The following is a 21,000-nucleotide window of genomic DNA, read 5'->3' as shown; positions in this document are numbered from 1 at the left end:
GTGCGAGCAGGTCAGCACAGAGGTTTGGGAACAATGGTTTCCAAAGTTCAGAGTCTGAAACTGGACACCAGCGTGTGGAGCAATGAGATTGTGCAGGTAAGACCTAAACGAGATGGGAACCTGAAACGCAAGAAAGTCTTTTTTTCCTAGGTTTTGTTCTGTCGTTGCAGCTCTTCATCATGCTGGGTAACGACCGCGCTAACGACTTCTGGGCGGCCCACTTGTCCCAGTCTGATGAGCTGGACTGCGACGCGTCCCCGAGTCAGAGGCGAGAGTTCATCGGTCAGAAGTACAGAGACGGGCACTACAGAGTGGCCCATCCAGCTTTCAGCAGCCAGGAACAACTACTGAAGGTGCAGTTTAGAGCCTCTAAAACAGTGGTTCTTAACCTGGGTGAGTCGGGCTCAGGGCTTCGGGGGAGGTCAAGACACACCGGACTCATCGTGTAAATAAAAACTTCTCTATTACGGATACGGCAACAGCAGAAGTCAGACTGATTTGCAGGTGTGTAATTTGTTGGGAGTTTATGCACTGTGTTGGTTTTGTTCTTTGAACAAGGCGATGTTCATGCACGGTTCATTTTGTGCACCAGTAAAAAAACATGGTAAAACTTTAGTATGGGGAACAAATTCACCATTAATTAGTTGCTTATTAACATGCAAATTAGTAACATATTGGCTCTTACCTAGTCATTATTAAGTACTTATTAATGCCTTATTCGGCATGGCCTTATTATAACCCTAACCCTCTAACCCTGGCCCTAACCCTCTAACCCTGGCCCTAACCCTCTAACTCTATCCCTAACCCTAACCAAATAACTCTAAATTAAGTCTTTGTTACTTAGAATATGTTCCCCTAGTGCAGTGGTTCTTAACCTGGGTTCGATCGAACCCAAGGAGTTCAGTGAGTCGGCCTCAGGGGTTCGGTGGAGCCTCCGCCGCGGACGTCGACACACACCCGACTCATCGTGTTACGGCAACAGCAGAAGTCACACTGGTTTTCAGGCGTGTAATTTGTTGTGAGTTTATGCACTGTGTTGGTTTTGTTCTTTGAACAAGGTGATGTTCATGCACGGTTCATTTTGAGCACCAGTAAAAAAACATGTAACTTTGTCTTGAATTTGAAAAAAAAACACGTTTTATTTTTCACTAAAGAAGGGTTGGGTGAATGCGCATATGAAACCGGTGGGGTTCGGGACCTCCGACAAGGTTAAGAACCACTGGCCAAGTGTCCAAAAAACTCTAAATTAAGTCTTTGTTACTTAGAATATGTTCCCCATACTAAAGTGTTACCAAAAACATATAACTTTGTCTTGAATTTGAAAAAAACCCCAACATTTTATTTTTCACTAAAGAAGGGTTTGGTGAATGCGCATATGAAACTGGTGTGGTTCGGTACCTCCAACAAGGTTAAGAACCACTGCTCTAAAAGCAGATTGGAAGTATTTTACTATCATTGGGAGTGCTTTCCACTCTAAAAGTAATGATTATCGCAATTTATCAGATTAGTCTTTTTCAGCCATTTTGTAAAGTCCTCAATGACTTGCCTGTGAATAGTCTCCGATCACCCAGGTCCTCGTGTTCCCAGGGCGTTGAATCAATCGCAACTGAACCGTTCCGATGTTTGTGCGTGTCGACTGCAGGTGTTATGTTCCGCTGTCTCCGAACATACGCTCCTCAAAACTGTCACTCGCATCTTTTCTGAAGCAAGAGCTAATCACCTGGCAAGCACCGCCCACGGGCAGCAGACAAACAGAGACCTGCTAGTGAACTGTAGAGTCCCAGGTCAGAACCAACACCACTACTATGATTATTCTTTGCTTACCAACTATGAAGGATTAGAGGACAAACTCGTCTTCACTACTTGATTTCCCGCAGATCCTGGTGTCTATGACGAGATCATGAAGACGGTTGTTTACTCTGGCTTTCTCTTCAGTTCCAATTGCGTCAGCAGAGCGACGCTGTCCCGCCGGTCTCGAGAAGGTTCGGCTCCCAGTTTTGACAGGTGCGGTGACATGTTTGCATCACATGCCTGTCTGAACTGTGACAGACTTCCAGAAGTTCTGGTGTTCGGTGGATCAGTCTCTGCTGTTCTACCCTGCGGAGCGATCAGCAGAACCGTGCATGGAGATCGGTCTCAAGGACGTGGTGTGTTTGGGAGTCAGCCGACCAGACTTGCTCAAAAACAACGGTTTTGTGGACAGGTGAGGTGTAGGTCTGCCACATGTTGGTCAAAAGTGAAACCGGGGATTTACTCTGTATTTTCTGCGCTCAGGTTCCGTTACACTTTTGAACTGTATTTGACTTCGGACAAACTCTATCAGTTTGGTGTGGAGACACCCGAGGATCTGCACGCCTGGACCAGTGCCATCGGGAAAGTTGGTTGTTTTTCGAATGCTTTTTCACATCGTTTCAGTCCCATCCCAAGTTCTGCTGGTCTAATAATGCGTGTGTGCTTGCTAGGCTTCCACGCCGCTCAGCTGTCACTGCCTGTTGACTCGGGAGTTTGAGCGCATCGGGCGACTGCGGTACCGAGCGATGTTGGACCCTCAGCAGTGGAAAGAGGCTTACTTTGTCCTGCAGAAGTCCAACCTTTTCATCTGTCCCCAAAACGACGGCGCTGCAGAAGACATCATCAACCTGAAGCGGCTGCAGGAGCTGAGTCAGTAGTTTTTGACGTCTCTAGACCCAATCCGGGGTTGTGTCGGACTGATTATGTTTGTGTTGAAGGTGTCGCCTCGGAAAGCCAGAACCACGAGAAGAAAGACATCCTGGTTTTGGTTGAGAAGGGGAGGTGAGTGGACTTCAACATCAGTTTTTTGTCCTCTGGCTGATCTTTGACGTCTCATGTCTCTGTTGTGTCAGGACGTTCCACCTGCAGGGCGTCGGACGCACAGACTTCACCTTGTGGTACGCAGACGTTCAGCGGGCTGCCGGCGGGAAGGGAAACTCTCTGCGAGAGCAGCAGCTGAGCAGGCATGACATCCCCATCATCGTGGACAGCTGCATCGCCTTCATCACGCAGTATGGTGAGCAAAGTGCTGATGAGGCCACACCATGGAACCTGGCCCCAGGGTGCCTGAACCTGTCGGTGTCCATGCCTGCAGGTCTGGGTCACGAGGGGATCTATCGCAAGAACGGAGCCAAGTCAAGAATCAAGCTGCTCATGGAGGAGTTTCGCAAAGATGCCCGTAATGTCAAACTACGCATCGGAGACCACTTCATCGAGGACGTGACGGACGTCCTGAAGCGGTTCTTCAGGGAGATCGATGACCCCGTCTTCATGATCGACCTCCATCCGCTGTGGCAGGAAGCTGCCAGTGAGTCTCTACTTCCTGTCCACTGGACCTTAAGTTGCTTGTTGTCAGTGTTTAGTTTGAAAGATAAGTAAGCTGTCCCTCAAATTGGGGATTGGAAAATATCCAAGTTAGGGATCTTTAATAATTGGATCCAAAATAAAGTTACTGTAAAATGTATATACACAAATAAAACACATGCATACATCCTTAGCTTGATGCTAACGTACCAGGATTGCAGTCAATTTAACCTTAAAAATATTTACAAAATTACTTTTTACCGGAACAGGCTGGACAAAAAACAGCATTTGCATACGTGATGAAAGGTAAACAAGAGGGACAAGCGGTAGAAAATAGAACTGTAGAAACAAAGTAATGACTTGCTGACTGGGTGATGAGCGATACTGCAAATGTTGGTATTGATCCGATACAAAGTATGTATCAACGATATGAACAACACAACAATAAGAAACAGATAGGTGTAGAAGATAACTGAACAATGTTAATCTCATTACAGTAATATCGATCCAATGCTGATTCAACGCTTGATATCGATACCGATATTGAGATTAATCTGCCTAACAGTTCAGTGCTACCCTGAGTTTATTAGCTACAGATGCTTGGTGCTGTCAAAACTCTTACATTTCAGCATCTAAATACTGCAGCCGCCATTGAAGTGATTATCAGCCAAGTCTCATTGGGAGACCAGTCATCAGCTCACATTTTCTTTTCCCTCTTTACATCTCAGAAATCCCTTCCAAAGGCGCAAGGTTGGATCGCTACAAGGAGATCATCCGGTCTCTTCCGCGGGTCAACAGGATGACTCTGGCTGCACTCGTCAGTCACCTGTACAGGTGAGTTGTGACTGGAGCCAACATGGTCTTAGAAGGAAGACTCTTTAGTTGTCCCAAATAAAGAGATGTGCCTATTGTCAGGTTCAAACACTGATGGCATCTATTAAACAAGACAAGAGGCAAAGAATTAAACAGAGACAGAATTCAATTTGGACTCAATTGAGGAGACACGCCTGGACACACTGTACTCTTGTACAGTCTCCCGCACGCTCTGCCAAAAGATTGCATGCCTCCTTTTTTTATTTTGGACCCTCCCCCGACCACACGGCCACCACTGTTTCCAAAGGACAAAGGTCGCAAAAATTTCACAGAAAAGGTCAGTTCAAAAAGAGTTCATAAAATAGTTCAAAAAGAGTCCGTAAAATACTTCAAAAAGAGGTCGTCTGGAAATTGGGCAGATTCTGTCATCTCTTCGCTCTGAAGTCCTTGGGCCAGAACAAGTTGATTACCATACATGAAAGAACACAGAAAACCCTTCATGTGGCTTTCCCCCTTACACAGTGGAGTTTCTTCTTGGTAGGTTTCAAATTCAGCTTTTGTCTTCTTGCTAGGAACTCATTTCAACACAAAGTTTTTTGTGATAACTTACAAACAATTATTCTAACACCTATAATTGAAGATGAACAATATACAAAAGAGTCGGTACAAACAATGAAGACATTCTGTAAAATGTTCACATGCTTGTGTCCATAATGCGGCCTTCCTTTGGTCGAAACTGAAAGTTAACTGGGCACATTCTTTCATTCAAACTAGACAGAATACGATGTGTGTGTGCATAGATAAAAAAACAGTGCCAAAGCTAGTAACTTCTAAGGCAGGAGTGTCAAAGTCAAGGCCCGCAGGCCAGGTCCGGCCCGTGAATGAATGATCTATGGCCCCCGGGATGAGATTTGATTAGTACTAGAAGCGGCCCGCAGGCCACAGCCGCCTGCTGCTGTTTTGCACGCACCAATACTCCATCAGTGTTGGCGCTAGGAATTTAAAAAATGGGGTCCCGGGGACCCCATCAAGTCATAAAAATGGGGTCCCACAGTAAACTTTTGGGGTCCCCCTTTTTTGTAAGCGTTTTGAAAACAAATGATAAATGCATGCATTATCCTGTTATATCTCACATTATATATTGTGTTTTGTCATGAACGTTACTTCATTCATTACAAAAATAACACAAAAGAAAACAAATTTTAGACTTAGACATTAAATGGGAGACCGGGCTTTGTGCTCCGCCACTCCCAGTCTGTGGAACGCTCTCCCTGACCACCTGAGGGCACCACAGACTGTGGATGCTTTTAAAAAAGGCTTAAAAACCCTTCTTTTTTAAAAAAAAAAAAAGCCTTTTTTTAGATATATGCATACTAGTTTTAGCTATTTGGCTGTTCTAGTTTTAATTTTAATTTTATTTTTTTTAAATTATCTTTTTATTTTATTTTTTATTTTTTTTATACACTGTAGCACTTTGAGGTTGTTTACTCAATGTAAAGTGCTTTTTACAAATAAAATGTATTATTATTATTATTATTATTATTATTAGACAAACTTTATTGATCCACAAGGGAAATTGTTCCACACAGTAGCTCAGTTACAAAGGCTGGAAAGGATAGGGATGGAAAGGGTAATGCACTCCAAGGCACAAAAAGAGGGCAAAAACAATGTTTAAAGTAGACAAAAAATGTACCATAGTAGCAATATAAAATATAACTTATATGTAATATATACAGTATATAATATATACTGATATATTATATTTGTATATAATATATACAAATGAGCATGTACAATATTACAGTATCACTGCAAAAACTGAAATCTAAGTCAGATGAAATATCTCAAATAAGGGTGATATTTGCTTATTTTCTGTATGATAAGATAATTCTTCTCACTAAGCAGATTTTATGTTAGAGTGTTTTACTTGTTTTAAGTGTTTTGCTCCTAAATGATCTCAGTAAGATATTACAGCTTGTTGCTGAGATTTGATAAATAAATGATAAATGGGTTATACTTGTATAGCGCTTTTCTACCTTCAAGGTATTCAAAGCGCTTTTGACACTATTTCCACATTCACCCATTCACACACACATTCACACACTGATGGCGGGAGCTGCCATGCAAGGCGCTAACCAGCAGCCATCAGGAGCAAGGGTGAAGTGTCTTGCCCAAGGACACAACGGACGTGACTAGGATGGTAGAAGGTGGGGATTGAACCCCAGTAACCAGCAACACTCCGATTGCTGGCACGGCCACTCTACCAACTTCGCCACGCCGTCCTATATACAATATTATATATATATATATATATATATATATATATATATATATATATATATATATATATATATATATATATATATATATATATATATATATATATATATATATATATATATATAATATAGGTCAGGGGTCGGCAACCCAAAATGTTGAAAGAGCCATATTGGACCAAAAATACAAAAACAAATCTGTCTGGAGCCGCAACAAATTAAAAGCCATATTACATACAGATAGTGTGTCATGAGATATAAATTGAATTAAGATGACTTAAAGGAAACTAAATGAGCTCAAATATAGCTACAAATGAGGCATAATGATGCAATATGTACATATCGCTAGCCTAAATAGCATGTTAGCATCGATTAGCTTGCAGTCATGCAGTGACCAAATATGTCTGATTAGCACTCCACACAAGTCAATAACATCAACAAAACTCACCTTTGTGCATTCACGCACAACGTTAAAAGTTTGGTGGACAAAATGAGACAGAAAAAGAAGTGGCATAAAACACGTCCTAGAAAGTCGGAGAAAGTTACACATGTAAACAAACTAAGGTGAGTTCAAGGACCGCCAAAATTAGCAGGACAAAACGGCGCTCGCCAAATACTCGAATCAGTGAAGCATGTTTAATATAAACAGTGTGATTTATAACGATTAGTGTCATGTTTGTCCTCCTACAGAAACCATATTAAAACAAAAAAATATTTTTTTCCCCTCATCTTTTTCCATTTTTCATACATTTTTGAAAAAGCTTCAGAGAGCCACTAGGGCGGCGCTAAAGAGCCGCATGCGGCTCTAGAGCTGCGGGTTGCGGACCCCTGATATAGGTCATCACGTTGATGAGCTATATTGAGTAAAACATGCTTGAAACTAGAATATCAACTGTTGCAAAGCTGTGTCATCAACACTCACAAGTAGAAAACTACTTTTTTAAAGTAATAATTTCTTACTTCAAGCATGAAAAAAAAATCATGATGCCGAGCGCATATCATTATGTCAAGATAATGGCACTAGCATTTACTTCATTTAAGAATATTTTTCAACATATTGAGCAAAAAGGTCTAATGTTTTTTTTCTACCAAGAAAAGTGCACTTGTTATTAGTGAGAATATACTTATTTTAAAGGCCTACTGAAATGATTTTTTTAAATTTAAACGGGAATAGCAGATCCATTCTATGTGTCATACTTGATCATTTCGCGATATTGCCATATTTTTGCTGAAAGGATTTAGTAGAGAAAATCGACGATAAAGTTCGCAACTTTTGCTCGCTGATAAAAAAAAGCCTTGCCTGTAGCGGAAGTAGCGTGACGTCACAGGAGCTAGTATTCCTCACAATTCCCCGTTGTTTACAATGGAGCGAGAGAGATTCGGACCGAGAAAGTGATGATTACCCCATTAATTTGAGCGAGGATGAAAGATTCGTAGATGAGGAACGTTACAGTGAAGGACTTGAGAGGCAGTGCAGGACGTATCTTTTTTCGCTCTGACCGTAACTTAGGTACAAGCTGGCTCATTGGATTCCACACTCTCCTTTTTCTATTGTGGATCACAGATTTGTATTTTAAACCACCTGGGATACTATATCCTCTTGAAAATGAGAGTCCAGAACGCGAAATGGACATTCACAGTGACTTTTATCTCCACGACAATACATCGGCGAAATGCTTTAGCTACGAGCTAACGTGATAGCATCGTGCTTTAACTGCATATAGAAACAAAAAAATAAACCCCTGACTGGAAGGATAGATAGAAAATCAACAATACTATTAAACCGTGGACATGTAAATACACGGTTAATGCTTTCCAGGCTGGTGAAGGTTAACAATGCTGTGCTAACGACGACATTGAAGCTAACTTAGCAACTTAGCAACGGGACCTCACAGAGCTATGCTAAAAACATTAGCTCTCCACCTACGCCAGCCAGCCCTCATCTACTTATCAACACCCGTGCTCACCTGCGTTCCAGCGATGTAGGAAGTCAAGGTGAGGTCGCCGGCTAGCGCGGCTAGCGCGGCTAGCGCTCCAACAAAGTCCTCCTGGTTGTGTTGCTGTAGTCCGCTGCTAATACACCGATCCCACCTACAACTGTCTTCTTTGCAGCCTTCATTGTTCATTAAACAAATTGCAAAAGATGTCCAGAATACTGTGGAATTATGAAATGAAAACAGAGCTTTTTGTATAGGATTCTACGGGGTACCATAACTTCCGTTACTCGGACTTCGTCACGCGCATACGTCATCATACCGCGACGTTTCAGCCGGATATTTCCCGGGAAGTTTTAAATGTCACTTTATAAGTTAACCCGGCCGTATTGGCATGTGTTGCAATGTTAAGATTTCATCATTGATATATAAACTATCAGACTGCGTGGTCGCTAGTAGTGGCTTTCAGTAGGCCTTTAAGGTATTTTTGGGTTCATTGAGGTTACCTAATTTGACTTGTTTTGGAAAGTCTTGACAAGCCGAATTGTCTTGTTCTATTGGCAGATAATTTTGCTTAGTTCAAGTAAAATGCCCCTAATTTTTTTATTTTATTTTTTTATTGTTTTTGAACACTGACTTTTTGCAGTGTATGTAACAGCTGCAGAATAAAATAGAGAGTAGACCCAGCAGAAAATATACCGTATTTTTCGGACTGTAAGTGGCAGTTTTTTTCATAGTTTGGCCGGGGGTGCGACTTATACTCTGGAGCGACTTATGTGTGAAATTATTAACACATTAGCGTAAAATATCAAATAATATTATTGATGTCATTGACGTAAGAGACTAGACGTATAAGATTTCATGGGATTTAGCGATTAGGAGTGACAGATTGTTTGGTAAACGTATAGCATGTTCTATATGTTATAGTTATTTGAATGACTCTTACCATAATATGTGAGGTTAACATAGCAGTTGGTTATTTATGCCTCATATAACGTACACTTATTCAGCCTGTTGTTCACTATTCTTTAGACATTTTAAATTGCCTTTCAAATGTCTATTCTTGCTGTTGGCTTTTATCAAATAAATGTCCCTAAAAAATGCGACTTATACTCCAGTGCGACTTATATATGTTTTTTTCCTTCTTTATTATGCATTTTCGGCCGGTGCGACTTATACTCCGGAGCGACTTATACTCCGAAAAATACGGTACATTATAAACAAAGAGAGGCAGCTAACATTTTATGCATATGTAAATGTATTCACTTATAAATAGAGATGTCCGATAATATCGGCCTGCCGATATCATCAGAATCAGAAGAGTTTTTATTGCCATTGTTTGAGAACGAGTTCACCAACTAGGAATTTTTCTTGGTGCAATCGTGCGACATAAAACACACATAACACAGATTTGGTAATAACAAGAGCTGTAACTGAGCTATCAGTTACAGCTTTAAAATGTAATATCGGAAATTATCGGTATCGATTTTGTTAAATATCAATATCGTTTTTTTTAATTTTTTTTATTTTTATTTTTTTATTAAATCAACATAAAAAAACACAAGATACACTTACAATTAGTGCACCAACCCATTTACACTCATTCACACAAAAGGGTTGTTTCTTTCTGTTATTAATATTCTGCTTCCTACTTTATATATCAATATATATCAATACAGTCTGCAAGGGATACAGTCCGTAAGCACACATGATTGTGCGTGCTGCTGGTCCACTAATAGTACTAACCTTTAACAGTTAATTTTACTCATTTTCATTAATTACTCGTTTCTATGTAACTGTTTTTGTATTGTTTTACTTTCTTTTTTATTCGAGAAATGTTTTTAAATTTATTTATCTTATTTTTATTTTTTTATTTTTTTTAAAAGGACCTTATCTTCACCATACCTGGTTGTCCAAATTAGGCATAATGTGTTAATTCCACCACTGTATATATCGGTATCGGTAATTAAAGAGTTGGACAATATCGGAATATCGGATATCGGCAAAAAGCCATTATCGGACATCCCTACTTATATATTCATTTACTTTCTTTTTTCCTTCATGGATCTAAACTAGGGATGTCCGATAATGGCTTTTTGCCGATATCCGATATTCCGATATTGTTCAACTCTTTAATTACCGATACCGATATCAACCGATACCGATATCAACCGATATATACAGTCGTGGAATCAACACATTATTATGTCTAATTTGGACAACCAGGTATGGTGAAGATAAGGTACTTTTTTAAAAAAATTATAAAATAAAATAAGATAAATAAATTAAAACCATTTTCTTGAATAAAAAAGAAAGTACAACAATATAAAAACAGTTACATAGAAACTAGTAATTAATGAAAATGAGTAACATTAACTGTTAAAGGTTAGTACTATTAATGGGGCAGCAGCACGCACAATCATGTGTGCTTACGGACTGTATCCCTTGCAGACTGTATTGATATATATTGATATATAATGTAGGAAGCACAGACTGTATCCCTTGCAGACTGTATTGATATATATTGATATATCATGTAGGAAGCACAGACTGTATCCCTTGCAGACTGTATTGATATATATCGATATATAATGTAGGAAGCACAGACTGTATCCCTTGCAGACTGTATTAATATATATTGATATATAATGTAGCACAGGAAGCACAGACTGTATCCCTTGCAGACTGTATTGATATATATTGATATATAATGTAGGAAGCACAGACTGTATCCCTTGCAGACTGTATTGATATATATTGATATATAATGTAGGAAGCACAGACTGTATCCCTTGCAGACTGTATTGATATATATTGATATATAATGTAGGAATCACAGACTGTATCCCTTGCAGACTGTATTGATATATATTGATATATAATGTAGGAATCACAGACTGTATCCCTTGCAGACTGTATTGATATATATTGATATATAATGTAGGAAGCAGAATATTAATAACAGAAAGAAACAACCCTTTTGTGTGAATGAGGAGGGAGGTTTTTTGGGTTGGTGCATTAATTGTAAGTGTATATTGTGTTTTTTATGTTGATTTAATTTAAAAAAAAACAACAACAAAAAACGATACCGATAATAAAAAAACCGATACCGATAATTTCCGATGTTACATTTTAACGCATTTAGGACATCTCTAATCTAAACTTTACTTTTTTCTATATATTTATTTTAATATTTTCATAAAGTTTTGTTCTGTTTTTGGCCCAAGTAAGACAAAGAAAACAATCTAAAGTTGTCTTTCTTTAGTTTTTTAAATGCCATAATTGTAATAGTCCGCACAGATGTTCTCCCGTGCGGCCCCTGAGCTAAGATGACTTTGACACCCCTGGTCTAAGGTGTCCCACATCTTTGCTCAAAGGTGGGGAAAATGTTCTTCTCACAGTTCCTGTCGGCTTCATGCCCTCGCTTGCCTTCTCAGGGTCCAGAAGTGTGCCGACCTGAACCAGATGTGCACCAAGAACCTGTCGCTGCTCTTCGCTCCGAGCCTCTTCCAGACCGACGGCAAGGGACAACACGAGGTGAAAATCATGGAGGATCTGATTGACAACTACTTGTACGTCTTCGATGTAAGTAGAACCCGGAGCGGACGCCCCCCGTCCCCTCGAGGCCACGCCTGACCACACCTTTATCCCTCTCAGATCGACGAAGAACACCAGACTCGGATCGAACTGGAGCTCAGCCTCATCACCTCCTGGAAGGACACTCAGGTGTGTGCACGGCGTGAGGGTGGGAGGGGCTAATGTGCGTCTGATGTGGTCTGTGTCTTCAGTTGTCTCAGGCGGGAGACCTGATCATCGAGGTCTACCTGGAGATGAAGACACCTGACAGCTGTGTCACCCTCAAAGTACACACCCACACACACACACACGTGTGAGGAACACACCTCACACCACCTATGACCCCTGCAGGTGTCCCCTACCATGTGTGCCGAGGAGCTGACCAACCAGGTGCTCTACATGAGGAACATTCCAGCTGGAGACAAAGACGTGTGGATGACCTTTGAGGTCATCGAGGACGGCCAGCTGGGTAAGTGGACCACACACACACACACACACACACCGGCCCGCAGGTGTTTGCCTACGTACACACCTGTGTGTTGTTGTGTGTCCCTAGAACGCCCCCTGCATCCCAAAGAGAAAGTTCTGGAGCAGGCGCTGCAGTGGTGCAAGATGGCCGACCCAAGCTCCGCCTACCTGGTGGTAAAAAGGGTCCCTAAAGGTGACGGCATCAACATCCTTACTTGTAGGTGTGACACCCTTAAAGCTACACACACACACACACACACACACACACACATGCGCACGGTGACGAGCAGGCGTGTCATGCAGCCTACAAGAGTGACCTGATGAAAGTGGGCGTGCTCAAGTGTCGCGAGGAACCACCCAAACTCCTTCAGGGCAACAAGTTCCAGGAGAGAAGCTTCCAGATCAAGAAGAACAAACTGCTGCTGCTCAAAGACAAGAAGGTAGTGTAGCGTGTGCAGGAACACTGGAGGAACTCACCTGTCTTAAGTTGTGTGTGTGTGTGTGTGTGTGTGTGTGTGTGTGTGTGTGTGTGTGTGTGTGTGTGTGTGTGTGTGTGTGTGTGTGTGTGTGGGGTGGGGGTCCTCAGAGCTTCAAGGCAGAGAAGGAATGGCCTCTGAGCTCCATGAAGGTCTACATGGGTGTCCGCAGGAAGCTCAAAGCTCCAACAAGGTGACTTGCACCCATTCTACCAACCATAGTATACTACTCTGTACTTAAACAGTACTACTCTGTACTTAAACAGTACTACTCTGTACTTAAACAGTACTACTCTGTACTTAAACAGTACTACTCTGTACTTAAACAGTACTACTCTGTACTTAAACAGTACTACTCTATACTTAAACAGTGCTACTCTGTACTTAAACAGTACTACTCTGTACTTAAACAGTACTACTCTGTACTTAAACAGTACTACTCTATACTTAAACAGTGCTACTCTATACTTAAACAGTACTACTCTATACTTAAACAGTACTACTCTATACTTAAACAGTTCTACTCTATACTTAAACATTGTTACTCTGTACTTAAACAGTACTACTCTATACTTAAACAGTACTACTCTATACTTAAACAGTTCTACTCTATACTTAAACAGTACTACTCTATACTTAAACAGTACTACTCTATACTTAAACAGTACTACTGTATACTTAAACAGTACTACTCTATACTTAAACAGTACTACTCTATACTTAAACAGTGTTACTGTATACTTAAACAGTACTACTCTATACTTAAACAGTACTACTCTATACTTAAACAGTGTTACTGTATACTTAAACAGTACTACTCTATACTTAAACAGTGTTACTGTATACTTAAACAGTACTACTCTATACTTAAACAGTACTACTCTATACTTAAACAGTGTTACTGTATACTTAAACAATACTACTGTGTATTTAAACAATGCTACTGTATACTTAAACAATACTACTGTATACTTAAAAGAGTACTACTGTATACTTAAAAGAGTACTACTGTATACTTAAAAGAGTACTACTGTATACTTAAAAGGGTACAACTGTATACTTAAAAGAGTACTACTGTATACTTAAACAGTACTACTGTATACTGAAACAATGCTACTTTATACTTAAAAGAGTACAACTGTATACTTAAAAGAGTACAACTGTATACTTAAAAGAGTACTACTGTATACTTAAAAGAGTACAACTGTATACTTAAAAGAGTACAACTGTATACTTAAGAGTATTACTGTATGCTGGGTCTCAAATGTTGTCCTCCTTTGCCTTCACCTTCTACTTCTCTTTCGTCCTTCATCTCCATCTTCTTGTCCTCCTTCTCTTCCTTCTTCTACTTCTTCTCCTTCTCCTCCTTCTTTTCCTTCTTCTACTTCTTCTCCTTGTCATTGTCCTCTTTCTTTTCCTTCTTCTGCTTCTTCTCCTTGTCATTGTCCTCCTTCTTTTCCTTCTTCTACTTCTTCTCCTTGTCCCTCTCCTCCTTCTTTTCCTTCTTCTACTTCTTCTCCTTGTCATTGTCCTCCTTCTCTTAATTCTTCTGCTTCTTCTCCTTCTCCTTTTCCACATTTTGCTCCTTTTCCTTCTCCTCCTTTTTCCTAATCCTCATTCCTCTCGTTCTCTTTCTTCTCCGTCTCATTGTCCTTCTCCCCTTTTTCTCTTTCTCCTTTTCCTTCTTCTCCTCCTCATCCTCCTTCTTCTCCTTGTACTTCTCTTTCTTCTTCTCCTTCTCCACCCCCTTCTTCTCCTCCTCATGCCTTTCCTCTTCTCTCCCTTCTCCTTGTCCTTCTCCACCATCTTCTACACTCAGGTACTAACAGTGCACTGCTGTACACTTTTTGCTACATCGGAGTGTCAACACACTTATGCACTCAAAGTACTAAGAGTAAGTACATAATTGTGCACTTATGCACTCAAATGACCAAGTGTTAGTATAGAAGTGTGCACTTATGCACTCAAAGTACTAAGTGTAAGTACAGAAGTATGCACTTATGCACTCAAAGTACTAAGTGTAAGTACATAAGTGTGCACTTATGCACTCAAATGACCAAGTGTAAGTACAGAAGTGTGCATGTATGCACTCAAAGTACTCAGTGTAAGTACATAAGTGTGCACTTAAAGTACCAAGTGTAAGTACAGAAGTGTGCACTTATGCACTCAAAGGACTAAGTATAAGTACACTTATGTACTCAAAGTACTATGTGTAAGTACATACAGTAAGTGTGCACTTATGCACTCAAAGGACTAATTGTAAGTACATAAGTGTGCACTTATGCACTCAAAGGACTGTGTAAGTACAGAAGTGTGCACATATGCACTCAAAGTACTCAGTGTAAGTACATAAGTGTGCACTTAAAGTACAGAAGTGTGCACTTATGCACTCAAAGGAATAAGTGTAAGTACAGAAGTGTACACTTATGCACTAAAAGTACTCAGTGTAAGTACAGAAGTGTGCACTTATGCACTCAAAGGACTAAGAGTAAGTACAGAAATGTGCACTTATGCACTCAAAGGACTGAGTGTAAGTACAGAAGTGTGCACTTAAAGTACTAAGTGTAAGTACAGAAGTGTACACTTATGCACTCAAAGTAATAAGTGTAAGTACATAAGTGTGCACTTAAAGTACTACGTGTAAGTACCAAAGTGTGCACTCAAAGGACTAAGTGTAAGTACATAAGTGTGCACATCTGCACTCAAAGTACTCAGTTTAAGTACAGAAGTGTGCACTTAAAGTACAAAGTGTAAGTACAGAAGTGTACACTTAAAGTACTAAGTGTAAGTACAGAAGTGTGCACTTATGCACTCAAAGTAATAAAAGGTACTTTAGGTCACATGATGTCACATAATTGTTGTTGCACTGCAGGTGGGCTTTTACAGTGATGTCACACAAACATCAGCTGTAAGTACACACACACACACGTTGACTAGTTTTATTAGTAGATGATTATCTTAACAGTGTGTGTGTGTGTGTGTGTGTGTGTGTGTGTGTGTGTGTGTGTGTGTGTGTGTGTGTGTGTGTGTGTGTGTGTGTGTGTGTGTGTGTGTGTGTGTGTGTGTGTAGGTTCTTGTGTTGCACGAGTGAGGCTGACTTGTGGGACTGGATCAGCAGCTTCCTCAAAGTGCAGGTCAGGTCTCCTTCATTTGGTTGCCGTGACAACGGGAGGCTGCTCATCACAACCTCATCTTTGTTCTAGAACGACGACCCCGGGCCGCCCATTCTGAGGCGGCACTCATCTTCCGACATCGCCAAGCAGAAGTTCGGCACCATGCCTCTGGTTCCGATCCGAGGACACGAGAGCAACAACAGCATGCTGACGGCCAACCAGACTCTGGTCTGAGTCACCCCTGCTTCTGACTTTCACCTTGACACCACTTTGAAGGTTAACTGTCTTCTCCTGCCTGCAGAGGAAACTTCACGACCGCAGGACGCTCTCCATGTTCTTTGTGAGTCTCCCTCACTTCTCCATGTTCTTTGTGAGTCTCCCTCAGCTCTCCATGTTCTTTGTGAGTCTCCCTCACTTCTCCATGTTCTTTGTGAGTCTCCCTCACTTCTCCATGTTCTTTGTGAGTCTCCCTCAGCTCTCCATGTTCTTTGTGAGTCTCCCTCACTTCTCCATGTTCTTTGTGAGTCTCCCTCACTTCTCCATGTTCTTTGTGAGTCTCCCTCACTTCTCCATGTTCTTTGTGAGTCTCCCTCACTTCTCCATGTTCTTTGTGAGTCTCCCTCACTTCTCCATGTTCTTTGTGAGTCTCCCTCACTTCTCCATGTTCTTTGTGAGTCTCCCTCAGCTCTCCATGTTCTTTGTGAGTCTCCCTCACTTCTCCATGTTCTTTGTGAGTCTCCCTCACTTCTCCATGTTCTTTGTGAGTCTCCCTCAGTTCTCCATGTTCTTTGTGAGTCTCCCTCACTTCTCCATGTTCTTTGTGAGTCTCCCTCACTTCTCCATGTTCTTTGTGAGTCTCCCTCACTTCTCCATGTTCTTTGTGAGTCTCCCTCAGTTCTCCATGTTCTTTGTGAGTCTCCCTCACTTCTCCATGTTCTTTGTGAGTCTCCCTCACTTCTCCATGTTCTTTGTGAGTCTCCCTCACTTCTCCATGTTCTTTGTGAGTCTCCCTCACTTCTCCATGTTCTTTGTGAGTCTCCCTCAGTTCTCCATGTTCTTTGTGAGTCTCCCTCACTTCTCCATGTTCTTTGTGAGTCTCCCTCAGTTCTCCATGTTCTTTGTGAGTCTCCCTCACTTCTCCATGTTCTTTGTGAGTCTCCCTCACTTCTCCATGTTCTTTGTGAGTCTCCCTCAGTTCTCCATGTTCTTTGTGAGTCTCCCTCAGTTCTCCATGTTATTTGTGAGTCTACCTGTGACACCTCCATCCCGTCTGACTGGTCCGTCCCGTCTGACACCTCCGTCCCGTCCGACACCTCACTCCCGTCCGACACCTCCGTCCCATCTGACCCCTCCGTCCCGTCCGACACCTCCTTCCCGTCTGACTGGTCCGTCCCGTCTGACACTTCCGTCCCGTCCGACACCTCCGTCCCGTCCGACACCTCTGTCCCGTCCGACACCTCTGTCCCGTCCGACACCTCACTCCTGTCCGACACCTCCGTCCCATCTGACCCCTCCGTCCCGTCCGACACCTCCTTCCCGTCTGACTGGTCCGTCCCGTCTGACTGGTCCGTCCCGTCTGACACCTCCGTCCCGTCCGACACCTCCGTCCCGTCCGACACCTCCGTCCCGTCCGACACCTCACTCCCGTCCGACACCTCCGTCCCATCTGACCCCTCCGTCCCGTCCGACACCTCCTTCCCGTCTGACTGGTCCGTCCCGTCTGACACTTCCGTCCCGTCCGACACCTCCGTCCCGTCCGACACCTCTGTCCCGTCTGACCCCTCCGTCCCGTCCGACACCTCCTTCCCGTCTGACTGGTCCGTCCCGTCTGACACCTCCGTCCCGTCCGACACCTCCGTCCCATCTGACCCCTCCGTCCCGTCCGACACCTCCTTCCCGTCTGACTGGTCCGTCCCGTCTGACACCTCCGTCCCGTCCGACACCTCCGTCCCGTCCGACACCTCCGTCCCGTCCGACACCTCACTCCCGTCCGACACCTCCGTCCCATCTGACCCCTCCGTCCCGTCCGACACCTCCTTCCCGTCTGACTGGTCCGTCCCGTCTGACACTTCCGTCCCGTCCGACACCTCCGTCCCGTCCGACACCTCTGTCCCGTCCGACACCTCTGTCCCGTCCGACACCTCACTCCTGTCCGACACCTCCGTCCCATCTGACCCCTCCGTCCCGTCCGACACCTCCTTCCCGTCTGACTGGTCCGTCCCGTCTGACTGGTCCGTCCCGTCTGACACCTCCGTCCCGTCCGACACCTCCGTCCCGTCCGACACCTCCGTCCCGTCCGACACCTCACTCCCGTCCGACACCTCCGTCCCATCTGACCCCTCCGTCCCGTCCGACACCTCCTTCCCGTCTGACTGGTCCGTCCCGTCTGACACTTCCGTCCCGTCCGACACCTCCGTCCCGTCCGACACCTCTGTCCCGTCCGACACCTCTGTCCCGTCCGACACCTCACTCCTGTCCGACACCTCCGTCCCATCTGACCCCTCCGTCCCGTCCGACACCTCCTTCCCGTCTGACTGGTCCGTCCCGTCTGACTGGTCCGTCCCGTCCGACACCTCCGTCCCGTCTGACACCTCCGTCCCGTCTGACACCTCCGTCCCGTCCGACACCTCCGTCCCGTCTGACTTGTCCATCCCGTCTGACACCTCCGTCCCGTCCGACACCTCCGTCCCGTCTGACACCTCCGTCCCGTCTGACAGGTCCGTCCCATCTGACACCTCCGTCCCGTCCAGCTCATGCGTCCCGTCCGACACCTCCGTCCCGTCTGACACCTCCATCCCGTCTGACACCTAAGTCCCGTCTGACACCTCTGACTCTTTTGACCTGTCTGTCCCATCTAACTCATGCATCCCGTCTGACACCTTCGTCCCGTCCAACTCATGCATCCCGTCTGACACCTCCGTCCCGTCCGACACCTCCATCCCGTCCGACACCTCCATCCCGTCTGACACCTCCTTCCCGTCTGACACCTCCGTCCCGTCTGACTGGTCCGTCCCATCTGACACCTCCGTCCCGTCCAGCTCATGCGTCCCGTCCGACTCCTCCGTCCCGTCTGACACCTCCATCCCGTCTGACACCTAAGTCCCGTCTGACACCTCTGACTCTTTTGACCTGTCTGTCCCGTCTAACTCATGCATCCCGTCTGACACCTTCGTCCCGTCCAACTCATGCATCCCGTCTGACACCTCCGTCCCGTCCGACACCTCCGTCCCGTCCGACACCTCCGTCCCGTCCGACACCTCCATCCCGTCTGACACCTCCCTCCCGTCTGACACCTCCGTCCCGTCTGACTGGTCCGTCCCATCTGACACCTCCGTCCTGTCCAGCTCATGCGTCCCGTCCGACACCTCCGTCCCGTCTGACACCTCCGTCCCGTCTGACTGGTCCGTCCCATCTGACACCTCCGTCCCGTCCAGCTCATGCGTCCCGTCCGACACCTCCGTCCCGTCTGACACCTCCATCCCGTCTGACACCTAAGTCCCGTCTGACACCTCTGACTCTTTTGACCTGTCTGTCCCGTCTAACTCATGCATCCCGTCTGACACCTTGGTCCCGTCCAACTCATGCATCCCGTCTGACACCTCCGTCCCGTCCGACACCTCCGTCCCGTCTGACACCTCCGTCCCGTCTGACACCTCTGACTCTTTTGACCTGTCTGTCCCGTCTAACTCATGCATCCCGTCTGACACCTCCGTCCCGTCCAACTCATGCATCCCGTCTGACACCTCCGTCCCGTCTGACTGGTCCGTCTTGTCTGGTCCGTCAGTCTTGTATGACTGGTGTGTCTCAACTGTCCCGTCTCACCTGTCTCTCCCATCTGACTCGACCGTCTTGTCTGACTTGTCCTTCTCGTCTGACCCATCTGTCCTGTCTGACACCTCTGTCCTATCTGACTCTTTTGACCCGTCCAACTTGTCCGTCTCGTTTGACTCGTCCATTTTTCCCTGACTCATCTGTTTTGTCTGACTCGTGTGTCTCGACTATCCCGTCTGACCCGTCTCTCCCGTCCGACCTGTCCGTCTGGTCTGACCCGTCTGACTGTTGTGTCTGGTGTGCCCGCAGCCCATGCAGGTGCAGCACGACTCGGTGGAGGAGCGCTCGGAGTCTCCGGAGCCTCTCTACGAGGAGGTGGGCGACTTCGGCCTGCAGGTGCTGAAGTCTCTGGAGACCAGCTTCCTCACCAGCAGCGCGGCGGAGACGCAGGAGGTCCTCCAGCCGGCCAAACTTCCAGCTGACCCCGTGTGCGACTGGGCGAGGGAGGCCGACGCCGTGACGGGACACGAAGACGGCGGCTGCAGGAAGTCTCGGCTGCAGACCGTCTGCACGCCGGCACAAGAACTTCTACTGCAGGAGCTCTCTTCTGCTTTTGGGAAGAACCCTGAGGAGGACGAAATGGAGGAGGAGGAGGAGGACGTTGGACCTTAGGCTTCCTCTGCTGGCTGCTGAAGGTCACCTCATGTGAAGACCACAGACCGCCTGCAGCCTGTGGAACCTTTCACTCACACCTTGTCTTTAACTTTGGACCGCAGCATTGTCAAATAAATGCTTGAATGTCGCTGCTTTTAATGGTTGCCATGGTGACACGCACTTATTCCCTCAGTAATTAGGATGTGATAAATACATCTTGACATTATTTACATCAAATAGTTAGTTATTGTGTCAATCTGTTTCAATAGTTTCATGTCAAATATAATAGTTATTTAAATATAGTCAAAGCTATTTAGTTATTTCTTTCCTAAATGTCATTATTTCATAAACGTGTGTCAAAGCTTAATGAACTAATTGTAACTGTCAAACTGGCCAATCAAAGTCAGTGGGCGGGGCTAACAGGAATCTAGTCCAAAGTATTGGGGAGGTATTTTTGGATAATATTGGGTATTTTTCACATATTGGTTGTTTTTTTACCCTTTTCTTCCCTGTTTCCCTGTGTGTCATTCCTGGGTGTATTTTTGACATGTATCCTCATTTGGACTCTCCCCTGACTATTTTTGACAATATTGGGTATTTTTCA

At 44.4% G+C, this 21,000-nt stretch overlaps 1 protein-coding gene across 4 annotated transcripts in view; it reads left to right on the top strand.

Annotated features, from left to right (window-relative positions):
- The window catches only part of LOC133645036 (arf-GAP with Rho-GAP domain, ANK repeat and PH domain-containing protein 3-like), a 38,744-nt gene extending 18,200 nt beyond the window's left edge, over positions 1 to 20,544 (top strand). For 2 of the 4 annotated variants that reach the window (XM_062039823.1, XM_062039822.1), the window contains 23 exons: positions 11 to 96; positions 171 to 353; positions 1,643 to 1,784; positions 1,878 to 1,982; positions 2,050 to 2,203; positions 2,275 to 2,377; positions 2,463 to 2,661; positions 2,730 to 2,793; positions 2,865 to 3,028; positions 3,107 to 3,319; positions 4,044 to 4,149; positions 11,776 to 11,923; positions 11,996 to 12,064; positions 12,127 to 12,201; positions 12,266 to 12,383; positions 12,471 to 12,599; positions 12,686 to 12,822; positions 12,969 to 13,051; positions 15,731 to 15,766; positions 15,929 to 15,992; positions 16,062 to 16,199; positions 16,273 to 16,311; positions 20,052 to 20,544. In XM_062039823.1, coding sequence (XP_061895807.1) covers positions 11 to 96; positions 171 to 353; positions 1,643 to 1,784; positions 1,878 to 1,982; positions 2,050 to 2,203; positions 2,275 to 2,377; positions 2,463 to 2,661; positions 2,730 to 2,793; positions 2,865 to 3,028; positions 3,107 to 3,319; positions 4,044 to 4,149; positions 11,776 to 11,923; positions 11,996 to 12,064; positions 12,127 to 12,201; positions 12,266 to 12,383; positions 12,471 to 12,599; positions 12,686 to 12,822; positions 12,969 to 13,051; positions 15,731 to 15,766; positions 15,929 to 15,992; positions 16,062 to 16,199; positions 16,273 to 16,311; positions 20,052 to 20,414 — 2,918 coding nt within the window. In that variant the 3' untranslated portion in view covers positions 20,415 to 20,544. Of the gene's footprint in view, positions 1 to 10; positions 97 to 170; positions 354 to 1,642; positions 1,785 to 1,877; positions 1,983 to 2,049; positions 2,204 to 2,274; positions 2,378 to 2,462; positions 2,662 to 2,729; positions 2,794 to 2,864; positions 3,029 to 3,106; positions 3,320 to 4,043; positions 4,150 to 11,775; positions 11,924 to 11,995; positions 12,065 to 12,126; positions 12,202 to 12,265; positions 12,384 to 12,470; positions 12,600 to 12,685; positions 12,823 to 12,968; positions 13,052 to 15,730; positions 15,767 to 15,928; positions 15,993 to 16,061; positions 16,200 to 16,272; positions 16,342 to 20,051 lie in introns of all 4 variants that reach the window. The other 2 variants (XM_062039820.1, XM_062039821.1) reach the window with 1 other exon arrangement.
- The last annotated feature ends 456 nt before the right edge of the window (positions 20,545 to 21,000 follow it).

This window comes from Entelurus aequoreus, linkage group LG28, assembly GCF_033978785.1.
Source record: "Entelurus aequoreus isolate RoL-2023_Sb linkage group LG28, RoL_Eaeq_v1.1, whole genome shotgun sequence".
Classification (NCBI taxonomy): Eukaryota; Metazoa; Chordata; class Actinopteri; order Syngnathiformes; family Syngnathidae; genus Entelurus; species Entelurus aequoreus.
This window is presented reverse-complemented; position numbering and strand designations above follow the sequence as displayed.